The sequence below is a fragment of the Nicotiana tabacum genome, chromosome 17 (assembly GCF_000715075.1).
Source record: "Nicotiana tabacum cultivar K326 chromosome 17, ASM71507v2, whole genome shotgun sequence".
In the NCBI taxonomy this organism is placed as follows: Eukaryota; Viridiplantae; Streptophyta; class Magnoliopsida; order Solanales; family Solanaceae; genus Nicotiana; species Nicotiana tabacum.
Genome location: NC_134096.1, coordinates 26,811,927 through 26,827,887, shown reverse-complemented (window position 1 = coordinate 26,827,887; position 15,961 = coordinate 26,811,927). Strand labels below are relative to the sequence as shown.

Genomic DNA, 15,961 nt, shown 5'->3' with positions numbered 1-15,961 from the left:
AATATGGATCCAAGTGCGAATACTGGTGCTGCAATAGGGCCAATAAATGTATATTACAACATATTTAGACTTATATTTCGATTAGTTAAAGTTAATAAACTAAACTAAATTTAATTCTTTATATGGGTACCTAAGATTTTATTCATAAGATATATCATGCATCATGTTCTCATATATATATATATATATATATATATATATATATATATATATATGAGAGAGAGAGAGAGAGAGAGAGAGAGAGAGAGAGTGTGTGTTATCTCCGTGTGACCTATAGGACACGGGTTCGAACCGTGGAATCAGCCAGCCACTGATGCTTGCATCAGGGTAGATTGCCTGCATCACAACCCCTTGGGGTGCGGCCCTTCCCGAACCCTGCGTGAACACAGGATGGTTCGTGCACTGAGCTATATATATATATGACATAAACCCAAAGATCAAACCAAATACCTAATCAATATATACTTCTTGGTCATAGATGTAGCCAAAGCACCCTAGGTAAGTTGACCAAATTCGATGTGGATCCATACCCACACCCAAATAGTGGCGGATCGAAACGGGTGCGGCGTGGATTTTGAAGGGTCCAAGCAGTATAGCTTAACAATGGTCAGAAAAGTCACATTCATCATGGAGGAGCTACCCGTAGGAAAGACCTAACATTTTTTGCAAAATTCTTACTCCAAAAAGGCCAATTGCGTAATGGCAGATGCATACTCCTATGCCACACAACCCATGTTTAGTTTAGTTCAAGCAAAAGAAGCCAAGATACGAACTTTGGCAAATAGAGCAAGATGTTATCAATGAGCAGAGTAAGGAAATTACTAATGATGTCAATGAGGAGCTTACCAAAGTGAAGAGCGAGGAATCGTTGTTTACAGAATCATTTCTACAAAGCTATGCTAATCATCCTTGTGCAGAAAATGTGTAGGCAACCCTTAAGCTCTCCCTTTACAATATATGGGCATTTCAAGCTGAAGATGAACTTTTTTTCTGCTGCAGGAAATGTCTAGGCAATGCAACTTTTATTTTTGTTGGCTTCATTTATTTCAGCATAACTTCTGAGCCATCAGTCGCAAGAACTCCATCACGTTAATTCAGCTTTGGCAGGATATTCATGCTCTGGTTCATCCTACTGCAGCAGATCACAGAGTTTCCATGGGGGAGGATAAAAGCAGATCTCTCAAGTGTTGAGAATGATGAAACTCATCCAACTTATAGATACATTTCAAAAGAAGCTATTCTTCCTGTGGTAGGGAGTGTGAAGATGGCTAGGGCTTGAGTCTGAAGCTAAAAGCACATCTGCCATGTGTCAATAATATATTCATTTCATAAACTCATCCAACTTATAGATGCATTTTCAAAGCAGTTATTCCACTCAAGTCTCAACAATATGAATTAGCAATTTTACAATAGACTTACTAAGCAATGGTCTCATAAATCTGTCTTGACCAAAAAATTTCTGAAGATGTAACTTCTTTCTTCCCTCATACCTATCCAAGTCCATCACATGAATGTGTTTTGAGTTTTTATTTCATAAAGGAATCTGCTCACTTCAATCAAGCTTAATCTGCTCTCCAGGATAGTTATATAAGATCAACTTCTAGCTATAAAATTATCTATCACAAGATAGACATGGATCATCTAGCTTCTTAAAATAAGAAGCCAGTTGGCACCACCAATAGCAACATCTATTGATTAACTTGCATATCTCATGCCAGGTTCATGATGCCGCCATTACTTTCTGAGAAGAATTTTCCATCCCCTTGTCACCACATAACCTCTGTGACAAGCTTCGCACCCCAAGAGTCTTATATTCCCACACAATATCAGATATCTCATCTTGAGGCAAACATATACCGTGCTGTTTAACTGACTTGTGCAGCTGGCAGAAAAACTTAGGATCCTGTAAGTTGATATATTCACACAACACCTTCTCATGGTCAGGGATCCAGTTCCTTGGGAACGGAGTATAATCACATGATGGGATTGAAGACATGTGGGAAAACTGAACACCTTCAATAGCATCAACAAGTCCCATCCTCAAAAGATCTGAATACTCAGGTGCAGAATTGTTGGTGTGCTCCCTCAATGGACGGCTTAAATCACGGGAGGCAATCTTATAAACCTTGGCACGAGATTTCAGTCTATACCTGGCAGCATATAACTTAGCCAGAGAGCTGCGAACCACATAAGCACAAAACCCAACAACTTTTCTCCGATTATCAGCATATCTGAACCACTCAGCCATTGTCTCAAGAAATTTGTTCATTTGAGAATTAGTATGAGCTTGACCTGAGTAAAGCATTGGTGTGCAAGGCAGTGGCTCCGGATCCCTATCACCTTTCACAAGCTTGAGCTTCCGAAACTGGCGAATACATTGTTGCAAGCTAGCAGCGGCAGAGAGCAAAGTCCCTATACCTTTTTCACTCACTATATTACCACCACTCGCTGTGTAACGTAGAGTCGGATAAATTACACGACGGCAAATAATATGATCCAAGAACTGAATTCCCCTACTAATATGCTCCACCTCTATTTTTGAATTGTCCAACCTGACCCCAAATATCCTCTCACAAAATTCGATTATCTCTTTCCTCATTTCCACCGCATCCTGTCTAGGCCCTCGAATTCCAACCAAGAAATGACCACCAAACCTAATAAAATCCATCTTCCTTGTCTTCTCTTTCCCACTTGAAGGAACAAACTCAGGCCAAGCAGGATTATGACAACCGTCATCCATAGAATATTTCCATATCGCATCTCGCTCACAAGGCCTAAAAAACTCAACTATTTTCTGTTCCATCATATGATCGAGCTCACTAAGACACACATTAGCTAGCAAAGGACTAAGAATTCCACAACAACCATAATTGGGTATCTTAGCAGCCTCCTGTGGAGCAAACTCAAAGAATGTCCTTAACCAATAAGGGTCTGGCTTACGGTCGTTCTCATTCAAAATCCTCTTTTTCGTCCGACCTTGCTTTCTTTTCTTACTATCCTTCTCTGCTTCGTCCTCCTCCTCTCCTAATCGGCTCCTCACGGGAGCTCTCAACCCTGATTTGATCAAGTTCAACACTTTCTTATCCTTCACAGCTTTTTCAAGACTACCCATAACAACATTAGCATCAACATCATCAAAAACCTCACTAATATCTCCTTTCAAGAACCACAAATAACCAGCAAAGTTACTTCTGATGGTCCTAACAACAGTATGAGGATTCCTACCGGGACGAAAAGCATGGGACTTTGATGAAAACCTAGGCTCAAAAATGGGTTCAAGAATCATGAGTAAAACTTGTTGTACCACAATGTCCTGAAACGGCGGCGTTTTAGAGGTCAGTATATTGTGAAGCTGACGCCTAGAGAGCTGTTCCGTAATGGGTTTTTCATTAGGGCCGCGAATCAATTGGTGGGTTTTTGCGTTCCAAAGGAATTTTCCATGGATAACAGTATTCCGGAGGGATGAGATGTCGGATAAGACGTGGGAGTGGAGAGCGTTGCGGGGTGGGAAAGAGCCAGTGAAATGAGCATAGGTGCGTTGGTAAGCGAGGACCCAGAGATCGAGCTTTGAGAGAAAACCGGTAATGTTAGTGAAGGGGTTTTGAGGTTGAGAGAAAGTTTTGATCCAGAGATTAGAGAGAATTTCGACTGGGTCTTCCTTGAGGAGGGCATGAGAGTCTTGTTGCGGTGACAGTGGAATGGAGTTGCGGTGGCGGGGCTTGCGCGAGAGGTGGGAGATGTAGCGGATGGACTTGGTGCACGGAAGGTGTTTGAACTTTGTTCTCAGTGACATCTGAGATTTCAGCAGACTCGTGCATGTAAATGTCGCTGATGGCATTAGGAGGTTCCAAAATTGAATCGGGTCTATTTTTACTTAACAAACGGGCATGCTTACGGTCGAACCAATGGATACCAATTTCTTAATGTTCTTTTTGCAATAAATAAAATTACATAAACAACAATAACTTCCTTAACTTCTAGATCATGCTACTTTTCAAGATGTTGTGAAGGAAAATTGGCATGTTGACTTCAGTGCTAATCTTTTCATTATTTTCAATCACAGATTGAAGAAGTTAAAGAGAGCTCTTTAGTGTGGAGTAAAGCTACTTATGAGAATTGTATACGGTTAAAATCGTGTCCACCCGATTTTTCTATGTTGACCGAGACCAAGACGTTGCATCGAAGGTCAACCCCGAAGCGGATCGGGTCAAGGCACGAAGACAAGGTGCCGAGCTCGGAATTCGAGACACCTGCTAAGATCGAGGCAGACAGCAATCGAGACCAAATAAGACACGCACCGAGCAATACCGAAGATAGCGTAATAATGGAAAAGCGAGATATTCGCGACTGGTCGAAGATCATGGCGGAAATCTCGGAACGGATCGAATCAAGAACGGTTATTTAGCTAATCATGGGATTTCCTTCTGTAATTAGAATTGTACCATATATAGAATTCATCTACTATATAAAGGGAAGTTCTAACCATTTTGTGGGGACAACTGATACAAAAGCAATATAATTTTCTTTCTCGCTCACACTCTTGTTCTTCAGCTTATTGTATTTTTATTGTCCCTGCATCAACCAGTTCGAGGATACTCTAACTCAAGGGTTGAGTTCTACTCAAATACTGGTTTGATTTACTTTATTGTACAATTCTATCATTAATCTTCATATTTTTTAATTGGTATTAAGTAAAATCATGTATCCTTAAATCCACATTATAAGTTTAATTGTTATCCAATTTTAAGGGTAAACAGTTTGACGCCCACCGTGGGGCTAAGGATAATAGTGATTGCTTAATACTAATTTCAATAACACACTACTTTACACTTGTTCTCGTAAGAATCTTTGTTTTCAAGACAAACATGTCAAACTCATAAGCAGCACCTACACATGGTGACAACAGCCTTGGATTTCATGGGGAAAATGACAATATAGCCGCCCCAGGAATCGAGGTGCCTCAGGCCAACCTCGAGGGAGCATCAATTGCAAATACCGTCTATGTCAGTTCACATGTCACCCTAAATGCAAATTTGGGCGTTGAGCCCGAAGGTAGTATACACAGGGAAGTTCGATCAGGTGGTCGAGGTACATAGGGCGGAGAAGATGGTGGAGTTAGCCTCCATTAGAGGCAAGCAATTTCACTTGGATTTGGCTTTATTTCTTGATTACCCATGGATGTTTACACCTAAAACTTGCAATTTTGAAAGGAAATTTGGTGTTTTGCCTACACTTTAAGAGAGTGTATTTTGGGGATTTGAGTGCCGATTTGGACTCGGTTTTGGAAACTAATTACATATTTGGACTCGACAGGTGTGGTTCATCAGATTTTGGTGTTGGTTCCTGGGTTGACTTTTGTTAAATTTTGAGAATTTCTTCAAAGATCAAAGATTTATGGATTGAGTTCATTTCCTAATGCATTGTTGACTTCCTTGAATGTTGTTTGGCTCGTATTTGTGCAATTGAAGGGAAATGCCGAGGTTTTGACATGAATCGAGGTTAAAGACTAGCCTAGATGAGGTAAGTATCTTGCCTAAGCCTGGTTTGAGGGTAATTTTCCTACTGTCGGTGATATTTGTTATATGTTTGGGGTGGCGTATGTGCAAGATTACAAGCATATATGCATGCATCGTAGTTCTTTCATTATCTGGGTAGAATCTTAGGCTATTATATGCCTTGTTTTGCTCATGCATCTTTGATATCATGTTTTCTCCATTTGTATGACTACGTGAGTTATTATTCATGCTAGAAATCATGTCTAGGCTATCTGCTTATTTGTTTGAGACACGATAGGGCTATTTTTGCTATGTTGACCTATTTGCATTAGCCGTAGTCATACTGTTCAATGATGATATTATATTCGCATGTTGTATCTCTGTATCAATGCATTTTTGATATATTATCTCACATGTTGTTGGTGTCCTTGTACGTTACACGAGTTTGAGTGTATTGTAGCACATTGGTATATTCTCTATGGTATATTGAATTATGTTTCTATGAGATGTTGGCATATGGAGACTTTAGTGGATTGATGATTGACTTTGGGCGATAAAGCCGTGTTGGTATTAATATTGAGGTTAGTCTTGCTACTTATACTTTCAGCCCGAAGTTAGACTTGATACTTATTGAGTACATATGGTATGTTGTACTCATACTACACTCTACACTTCATATGCATATCTAGGTGTTGTTGATCGTGATAATTTCCCGGGAGCCGGATCCGGATTTGTTGGAGATCTCGAGGTAGCACTGTTGTTCTATTCATAGGCCTTGAAGGCCCTTTCCTTTATCATATGTTAACACTATTTAGTTATTCAGACAGTATTCTATTTGATTCAAATATTGTTATTCTATACGCGCATGTACTCAGTAACCCCAGGTCGTGGGATGGTTTTAGTTGTATTGTTGTTACTTGATTTTAGTTATTTGTGATTATTTCGCTGTTGAGACTATTTCCTATTATTGTTGATATTTATTTCCGCATGTTTTTTGATGGTTTATCATAACGAGCAGTGTTAGGCGTCGTCGCGGCTCCGGTAGGAATTTGTGTCGTGACACCTAATTATCTAAACAAGAATTAAACTTAGAAGTGTTTATTTATTAAAATAAAGAGAACAAATAGTGAACTCTGAACAAAGGAAGAGTAGATTTTTATATTATCAATGTGGTGAAAATGATATAGGGTTATGAACCATCTAAAAATCCTATTGTATTTTTAAATTGAATTGACTAATTAATTTATCTGATTTATTGGTTGATAGGGTTAATATTGCTCATAAGAATCTGTCGAGCTCTTACTCGCCTATTCAAGCTAACATAACGCCTATATGTCTATAGAGTTAGAATCAACTAGAATGCACTTATAATTCCCATATAATAACCAAGAAAGACAATGAGCATATGTCTATCCTAAACACGAATCTATTCCCCAATGCCTAGGTTCAAGAACTTGCTCTAGTCAATCCTATGTGCAAACTAGAACTCCCACTTTTGAGTTCAATTCTAAATTCACAGATAGTATTTAATTGGTGATCCCATAATCAAATAACTAAGAACAAGATTGAATAAGTAAACCAATATGATTAATCAAGAAACCAAAAACAATATCCAAATAACAATAGTAATGAAAGAACCATAACCCAAGAACGTGAAGCTTAGCTCCATATAGGCATGGTAGCCAAATGATAAATCATCCAAAGAAACATAAAAATTACCAAGTTTGGCGAAAGAAAGATGAAATCCAATGAACTCCGGCCTCCAGGGTGGATTCTTGCTCTCCAAAGTCGAATTTCCCCCTCAAAAAAGAGTTCAAGAACTATTTATAGGTGTAGGGTCGAAACTTCCAAGTCCAAAATCAACAAGGAAACAATTTTCTCTTGGACAAGGGTACTTGAAAAGCCTGTCTAAGGCTAGGTCTTATTCTCGTGTGGCCTAATAAGAGGCGAGAAAATAACCTCGCGAGGCCTGGTGAGAATAGAGCTTGAGCTCGTCCTCGGCCAAGTGGGGCGCATTCTGTGGCTTGGTCACCTCCCTGCCTTGCGCCGATTTTTCTTTCGTGCTCTATTCTTGTATTTCAACATCATTTTGTGCAATTTTCCCTCCACTTTGCGTTCAAATGGTCCTTCACATGAAAGCAACTCAATTAAGATCAAACACCGCACAATAATCTCTAAAACACCTAAATGTAATGTAACTAATGTACTAAAAACATAGAATTATAGCCAAACATCACCACCCCATAGTTAAACATTGCTCGCCCTCGAGTCAACCAATAATTCATTCTACCCTTGAGTACTTTGCAACTTAGAACATTCAAAGCACACTACACCTATGACCACGGTTGATAGCGACAATTTAGCTCTAGCATATGCATTTCAACACACACTTCCCATAATTTATGCCATATTTCATAAATAGTCAAAACATAAACAACATACTCATAAATTTCCTAGCATAAAAAATTGACTCAATGTCACAATGAACTTATGGATTGAACACTCAACATTATAGAGAAGTCTCATAACGTAACCTATCTCTCGTGAAACCATGTGCCCTCATGATAAAATCAAGAAGAATACGCAGTCTTTTAAGGACTCACACATATATGACAAAAGTCACTTTCGAAAAGAAGTCACGTGCATGCAAAAGTTACCATAGACTTACCCATTATGTTAACCTCTACTAATGTAGTCTCGCTCGGTATAAAATCAATTACGAATTTGTCATGGTTGTAATGTGGGCTAAGGGATGTGAAGGATATATTTAAGAATAGTGACTAACCCTCCTAAGCACTTTAACACATCATACAATCGACTTTAAGTGAAAATTTCTTCAACCCACCTTTAATTTCACAAATAAGATCATCCCAAAAACGTTCCCTCTTTCTTTTAGCACTATTTTAACTCACACTCACTATCAAGGACAAGATCTCATTATTTCTTTTGCTAATATTTTTCTTCTTTTTTCTTTTCACGATTTTTTTTCTTTTCTTTCAACTATTTTTCTTTCTCTAACATTTTTCTGGTACTTTGTACTCCCCACTAATGGTGTTTTCCTTCAAATACAAGTGCACTTTTCTTCCTTTTTATTGGTTCCACTCAACCATTACCCAAGTTCCTTTATTACTTCTTTCTAGCGCTATTTACAATTCAAGTGCTTTAAGAGGTAAATGTATCAAAACAATGTCAATTAAGAATAAAATGTTATAGGCTTGTAATGCGGGTGCCAAATAAAAGGTCTACAGGCTCAAAAAGTCCAACTAAGAATAATTTTATTTGTGATAAGCAACACAATTCAAAAATATCACGGAAAGACTAAAATTATTTTTTAAACCGAGCAACACCTGGGATTTCGCTTCAGCTCGCATTTCGGGCAAGTTCTAGACACAAATACAATAACATGGACTACAAAAAATCTCACTAGACATGACATATGATCACTCAGGAAAACCCCATTCCGACTCTCAAATCAAGCAAGTATTCACGGAGCCAAGAGATATTAAGCATAAAGTACAAAGTGAACATAAGTCAAGAAAATGAGACATAGGCGTCATAAAATATGCTATCCAACACATAAGGCATCATCAAAGAACAACATAACACAGGGAAGACAATACACTTGCCAAGGCCTCAATATGCTACTATCAAATAAGTCAAAAGGCTCCTAGGAACCTCATAATTCTTTCTCCTTTATTTCCTAAATACTAATCTACTCTAAAGATAAAAAAGTACATCCGGTTCAAGTTACATCCCATGAAAAATAACCGAGGGACAAAGAAAAACCACAGAGGATTATTACTACCTAAGAAAAGTAAAAAGATAATTTTTTTGGATTTGTTTCTATCTGTTTTTTGTGTGTTTTTGTTAAGACTTTAATCCCTCAAGAAAAAGGTATATGAGATCATCGTCGGAAAAAGTCCAATCTTTTTCTACTTTTTATTTTCAATTTTCCATATATTTTATTTTTTTCCAAATTAAGAGTCTACTAGAATACTAAATAACTAAATACTATACTAAGAGTTTTACTACTCTATGCAAGCAACCTAAAATCAAAATAAGTAGCTAAAACAAATAAGAAGTTAACATACTAATATAATGATACTAATTATCAAATGAACTCTCTCACCCCACATTTCAAAAGATACGGTGTCCCCAATGCACGACTAAAGAAAAAATAATGAGGGTGGAGAAGAAACTCCCTTAAAGACCAAGGCCGAAGCAATAGCATCTCACAGGGTACTTAGACTACTCGTAGGAATGGTCTTGTGTGGGCATCCCATACTTAGTTCTAACTATCTCTCTCACTTTTGCACACATTCAATGGTTTTTCTTTCTATGATTATAATCCTACAAAACAAAACAAATACTACAAAAATAATACACTAAAAAAGAATAAACAAAAACAAAAGAAAGTAGTAAAGCTAAGTTTCCTCTGTAACGACCCGATCGGTGGTTTTGTACATTTGAGTCCTATTTCTACTTTTGAAGCTTTCCGAATGTGTATTTATAGTTTTATGACTTGCGGAGATGGTTGGTTTCATTTAGGGGAGGTTTTGGATTGATTTGGAACAATCGATTCTTAGCTTGGAAGCTTAATTTAGAAATATTAACCGAGGTTTGACTTTTGTGCAAGAGATCCTGAATGATATTTTGATGGTCAAATAGGTTCGTAAGGTGATTTTTGACTTAAGTGAATTCCCTAAATTAGATTCGGAGGTTCCTAGGTTGAATTGGCTCTTTTACCGAAAGTTGACAATTGAAGGTTTAAAAATTTCCTAAGTTTGACCATGGTTTGACTTTATAGCTATTGGGTTCGAATTTTGGTTTTGGGACTTGAAATAGGTCCGTTTGATCATTTGGAACTTTTCTGCAAAATTTGGTGTCTTTCCGAGTTGGTTTGGTAGGAATTAGACGTTTGGTTGTGATTTTAGTGATTCTTGAGTTTTATTATAATTTTCATGTGTTTTGCTAATTGATTCATGGTTCTGGATGTTATATTGGTGTTTTGAGACCGTGAATGAGTTCATATGATATTTTTAGACTTGTGTGGATGTTTGGTGTGGATCCCCGGGGGCTCGGGCGAGTTTCAGACGTATTTCGGATTGGTTTGTACTTGTTCTAGGTTACTGATGTGATGGTGCTGCAGTTATCGCAATTGCTAGAAATAACATTGCAATTGAGAAAAGGGAAGGGGGTTATCAGGTGTCGCAAATGCGACGCCTTGATCGCATTTGCGAAGTTAGCACTAGGTCTGGGTAGGTCACATTTGCAACCATATGGTTGTCTTTGCGAAGAGGCTGTAGTCGCAAATGTGAAGCCTATGTCGCAATTGCAGCATCTCTGTGGGTTGACATGGTTTGCTTTTGCGATCCATGTTCACATTTGCGAGTGGTCGCATTTGCGACATCCACAGTTGAACAAAAGGTTGGGATTTGGGGACTTAGTCTCATTTTATCACATTGTTTAGCCCTAGACTTGGTGGGAGGAAATTTTCATACAAAGCTATGGGGCAAGTAATTTTGACTCAATTTCAATTATATAACATGATTATTTATGAGATTTAACATCTAAATCATGGGATTTGAAGAGAAATTTTGGGGATTTTTGACTATGTTTTGAAAAATATAAATTTGAGATTTGAGAGTCGAATTGGACTCGGATTTGAAAACCAAACACATATATGGACTCGTGGAGTTATGGGTAGTCGAGATCTACCCTTTGACTAGTGTTTTGACCGGGAAGGACCATGGTTGACTTTTGTTGAGTTTGGGAGAGTTGTTTAAATATCTTAACTTTATTAATCAAAATTGGCTTTTCTTGCATTGTTTGATATTATTAAGCTGTTTTTGCTTAGATTTGAGCACAATAGAGGTGAACTTTAAGGGAAAAGCATTTTTAGAGTATTGAATTTGCCTAATTGAGGTAAGTATCTTGGCTAACTTTGTCTGGAGGAAGTTCCCTTAGGATTTGGTCTAATTGCATTATTTGTATTGTGTGAAATAACGTGTACATGAGGTGACGAGTGTGTATACGGGAGTATGTGTTGTAATTGACCGGATTAGACCTTAGGCTATTAATTTGCCTTGAATTTGAATTGTTTGTTATTTGAAGCACTCTTATTGTTATTCACTCCTCGTACCCTTGTGTTATGATTGAGATTCTTGTTCATATTGTTGTTGCGCCATGGGTTATGTATTGTTAAGGTTTTGGTATTGTTGTTTCGGCGATGTGGTGGTATATGTGCATGTGTGGTGCAGTTGATTGTTGTGTTATGAATGAGATGTGCATGCAACAATATAAGGGTAGTGTGTATACTGATGCTCATGCGGCGAGACAAGAGGGCTTATGCGCGTGTTGCTAGTAAGGGGAAATACTTCATTGTGATGCACATGCGGATAGATAAGAGGCTTATGCGCGTAAAGATATTTTGGGGAAAATATTTTAAATATGAAGCTCACACGGCGTCATAAGGGTGATTTGTGATTATGATGTGTGGTACGTCGAGGTGAATCTTGTTGTAAATCTTGTGTTGGAATGGCTTGATGATTAAAATATGTCATTTTTTACCTTACTTGATTTCACCTTGCGTTTACTTGTTTCGGTTAATTTGTCGCATTATCACATGCTTGTTTCGGTTAATTTGTTGCATTATCACATGCTTACTCTTTGTTGCCATTTATTGATTATGTTTTCTGTTGTTAGTTCTATCTTGATATTCTGCACAGGTTATATGTCTAGTGAGTGTGTTGACTTGAACCTCATCACTACTTCACCGAGGTTAGTCTTGATAGTACTGTTTGTGGTGTACTCATACTATGCTTACTACTATTTATTGTATTACAAAACAGTGATGTATTTGAGATTTCTAGTGTACTCTCAGTAGAGCTTATGGCTCTGTATTACTGGTTTTAGGATGTATGACATTTGATCAGCTTTTGACAATGTTATGTTATTTATCAGTTTTTATTTAATGATTTAAGTTTTTTATTCTACTAATCTCGTTGTGTGGAATTCATGGTGGGTGAGAGGGTTCTGCTCACATTTCGACCATGAAAGGTGTGATGAGGTTCGGGAATAAGGGCAAGTTGAACCCTCGGTATATTGTCCTTTTGAGATTCTTGTGAGAGTGGATGAGGTGGCTTACAGACTTGCATTTCCACCCAGATTATCTACAGTTCACCATGTGTTTTATGTTTCCATGCTCCGAAAGTATTATGGCGATCCATTACATGTGTTAGATTTCAACTCAGTGCAATTGGACAAGGATTTGACCTATGTTGAGGAGCCGGTGGCTATTTTGGGCAGGTAGGTTCGGAAATTGAGGCCGAATAATACTGCATCGGTGAAGATTCAATAGAGAGTTCAACCGATCGAGGAGGCGACTTAGGAGACCGAGCATGATATGTGCATCCGTTATCCTCATATTTTTTGGCACTTCAAGTATGTCTCTATAGTCGTTCGAGGACGAACATTTTTTTAAGAGGGGCAGAATGTAATGACCCGATCGATCATTTTGTGTATTTGAGTTCCATTTTCCCTTTTGAAGCTTCCTGTATGTGTATTTGTGGTTTTATGACTTGCAGGGATGGTTGGTTTCATTTCGGGGAGGATTTGGATTGATATGGAACAATCGGTTCTTCACTTGAAAGCTTAAGTTGAAAATGTTCACCGAGATTTGACCTTTGTGCAAAGGACCCCGGAACGGTATTTTGATCGTTAATAGGTTCGTAAAGTGATTTTGGACTTAGGCGTATGCCCAAAATTGGATTCAGAGGTTCCTAGGTTGAATTGGCTCTTTTGCTGAAAGTTGGCAATTTGAAGGTTTAGAAATTTCCTAAGTTTGATTATGGTATGACTTTATGGCTATCAGGTTCGGATTTCAGGACTTGAAATAGGCATGTTTGGTCATTTGGAACTTGTCTACAAAGTTTGGTGTATTTCCGAGTAGGTTTGGCAGGAATCGGACGCTTGCTTGTGATTTTAGCGATTCTTGAATTTCTTTATAATTTTCATGTGTTTTGGTATCCGATTTGTGGTTTCAGATGTTATTTTGGTATTTTAAGCTCACGAGCGAGTTCGTATGATACTTTTAGACTTGTGTGGATTTTTGGTGTGGAGCCCTGGGGGCTCGGGTGAGTTTCAAACGTGTTTCAGATTGGTTTGGACTTGTTCCAGGTTGCTGGTTTGATGGTGCCGCATGTAAGGCCCCATAAAATTTTCTAATGGTTTAATATCTTAAAAGTGAACCAACGGTATTTGCGAATAATGTTTTTGAGTGTCCAAGGAGACCTACTAAATCGAGCACATTATTTGGTCACGGAAATATATGAGAGAAGTGATTTGGAGCATGTTGATGAAGTTTAGAAGTAAAAATGGTTTGGTTGGAATAAGTCGGAAATGTTAAGTGGAACAGGGTGTCCTATGTCATGCATCCCTTGACTTTAGACAAGTATAACTCTTTCAGTATAAAAGTATTTTCCAATGAATTTTGATTCTACATTGTTGTAAGGCCCTCAATATTTCCTAAAAAGTTTAAGACCTTAAAGCGCGCCTCGAGATCTTCACTTTTTATTTTGCGTGCCATGGATGTCCACGGACAAGGGTGTCATCATGATAATTCTAAAAATACATACACTTTCATAGTTTGAAGTGGAACATATGATACAAATACAACACCTTTAGTTTAACTTTCCCAAAACAAGATACAACCCACACTATGTCTAATGAGCCTCTAATGGATACAACAAAGTAGTATGATGGTGCCGGCAACAAGGCTCCGGCTATACCTCCAAAACACTATACATAGAGGGCAAAAGATACAAGACCCCGAAAGGAAGTGGGGATCACCAAGTCAGCTGAGGATAGGGTGTACTGCTATCATTGATCAACGCCGCCTGATGTGGCACCACCTGCATCCATTAAAGATGCAGCGCCCCCGAAAAAGGGGACGTTAGTACATATGGAATAGTACTAGCATGTAAAACTAAACACCCTCTCAATAGAATGAGTAATAGTATAATGAGAAGGAAACATGGAATCAATGGGAACCTCAAACAATATTAAAGTGTCAAGTTAAGAGAAAGGTAAGTTTCAATTAAATTTGAATATTTTTAAGTTGGGAGATCTTTAGCACCGATACACCACTGTTCTTTTAGCATGAAGTCTGATCGGCTAAGTCATCTCATCCCGAGACATCCACTCACAACACCACCATGTGCGCGGCATGGCATCCGATCTCAGTCCGGTCGGCTAAGCCGTCTCACCACAATGTCATGTGGGTCGATATCACATCAAAACCAGCTAGCAATCATCTCAACCCATTTAAGGAGAATTATCTCAACACATCAATCTCATCCCATGTAAGGGGAAAAATCTCATCATATCAACACGGCGATTTTACCCCTCCATCACTCCTACACCGACACGTGTAGTTTCAGGATTAGGTTATTTCAACCTACCCTTCCTCGGTGACAAAACGATACTCCCAAAAAATTTATTATTTAAAGGATTTACAGGTCATTTCATAATCTTTCACACATCTTCCCATTTCATTGGCACAAGTGGCCACAGTTGTAATATCATTCTCGGCACGTCGACCGTATTTCATATTTCATACTCACCCCTATATGGGCGATATATTACGCCGCGTGGTCATACCTTGTGGGTGTATATATGAGCTGTGGCAGCTGGTTGAGGTTGATACAGTGTGTTTTTGTGGGAATCGGGTCTTTGGGAAATGATTGTGTGGTGAAAATTTTGGTTATAAAGCTTATTAATGTGAGTGGAAGGAATAATATTCTGTTGAGATGGTGTTTTCGGGTGTATGTGGATTGGGGTGACGTGGGATCACCTGCGAGTATATGTATGGTAAGTTCATTCAGTGATTTCGTGGCTTCAGAACGGTTCTTGGCACGTTCGAGGATAACGTTTGTTTAAGGAGGGGAAAATGTAATGACCCGATCGGTCGTTTTGAGAATTAGCATCATGTTTGGTGGCTTAACGTCTCAAGTAGCTTCGTATTGTGTATTATGACTTGCGTGTGTCGCCGAATTTGGTTTCGGATGAGTTGGGATTGATTTGGAAGAATTGTTCTTGTTTTAGAAGCTTAAGTGGCAAAAGTTGATCGGAGTTTGACTTTTGTGTAGACGACTCCGGAATGGTGTTTTGATTATTCCCATAGCTTCGTATGGTGATTTTGGACTTAGACAATCCGTATTTGGATTTTGATTTAGAGGTCCATAGGTTGATATGATGCATTTTGGCGAAAGTTAGAAAGTTGAAGGTTTGGAAGGCTGAGAGGTTTGACCGGGAGTTACGTTTTTTGATATCGGATTCGGATTGAGATTATGGGAATTGGTATAGCTCTGATGTGTCATTTGGGACTTTCATGAAACATTTGAGGTCATTCCGGGTTGATTTGATATGATTCGGTGCGAGTTGTAGAAGTTGAAAGTTCATTAGTT

The 15,961-nt window shown here is 38.4% G+C and overlaps 1 protein-coding gene across 1 annotated transcript; it reads right to left on the bottom strand.

Moving 5' to 3' along the window:
• Nucleotides 1-825: 825 nt before the first annotated feature.
• LOC107829215 (nuclear intron maturase 1, mitochondrial-like) lies at nucleotides 826-3,889 on the bottom strand. Its single transcript, XM_016656684.2, has one exon. The coding sequence runs from the start codon at nucleotides 3,836-3,838 to the stop codon at nucleotides 1,721-1,723; it is 2,118 nt and encodes a 705-aa protein (XP_016512170.2). The 5' UTR covers nucleotides 3,839-3,889; the 3' UTR covers nucleotides 826-1,720.
• Nucleotides 3,890-15,961: the final 12,072 nt, after the last annotated feature.

Bases quoted from the DNA above. Each gene is read 5' to 3' on its own strand.
- LOC107829215 (XM_016656684.2), bottom strand. From the start codon at position 3,838: ATGCCATCAGCGACATTTACATGCACGAGTCTGCTGAAATCTCAGATG.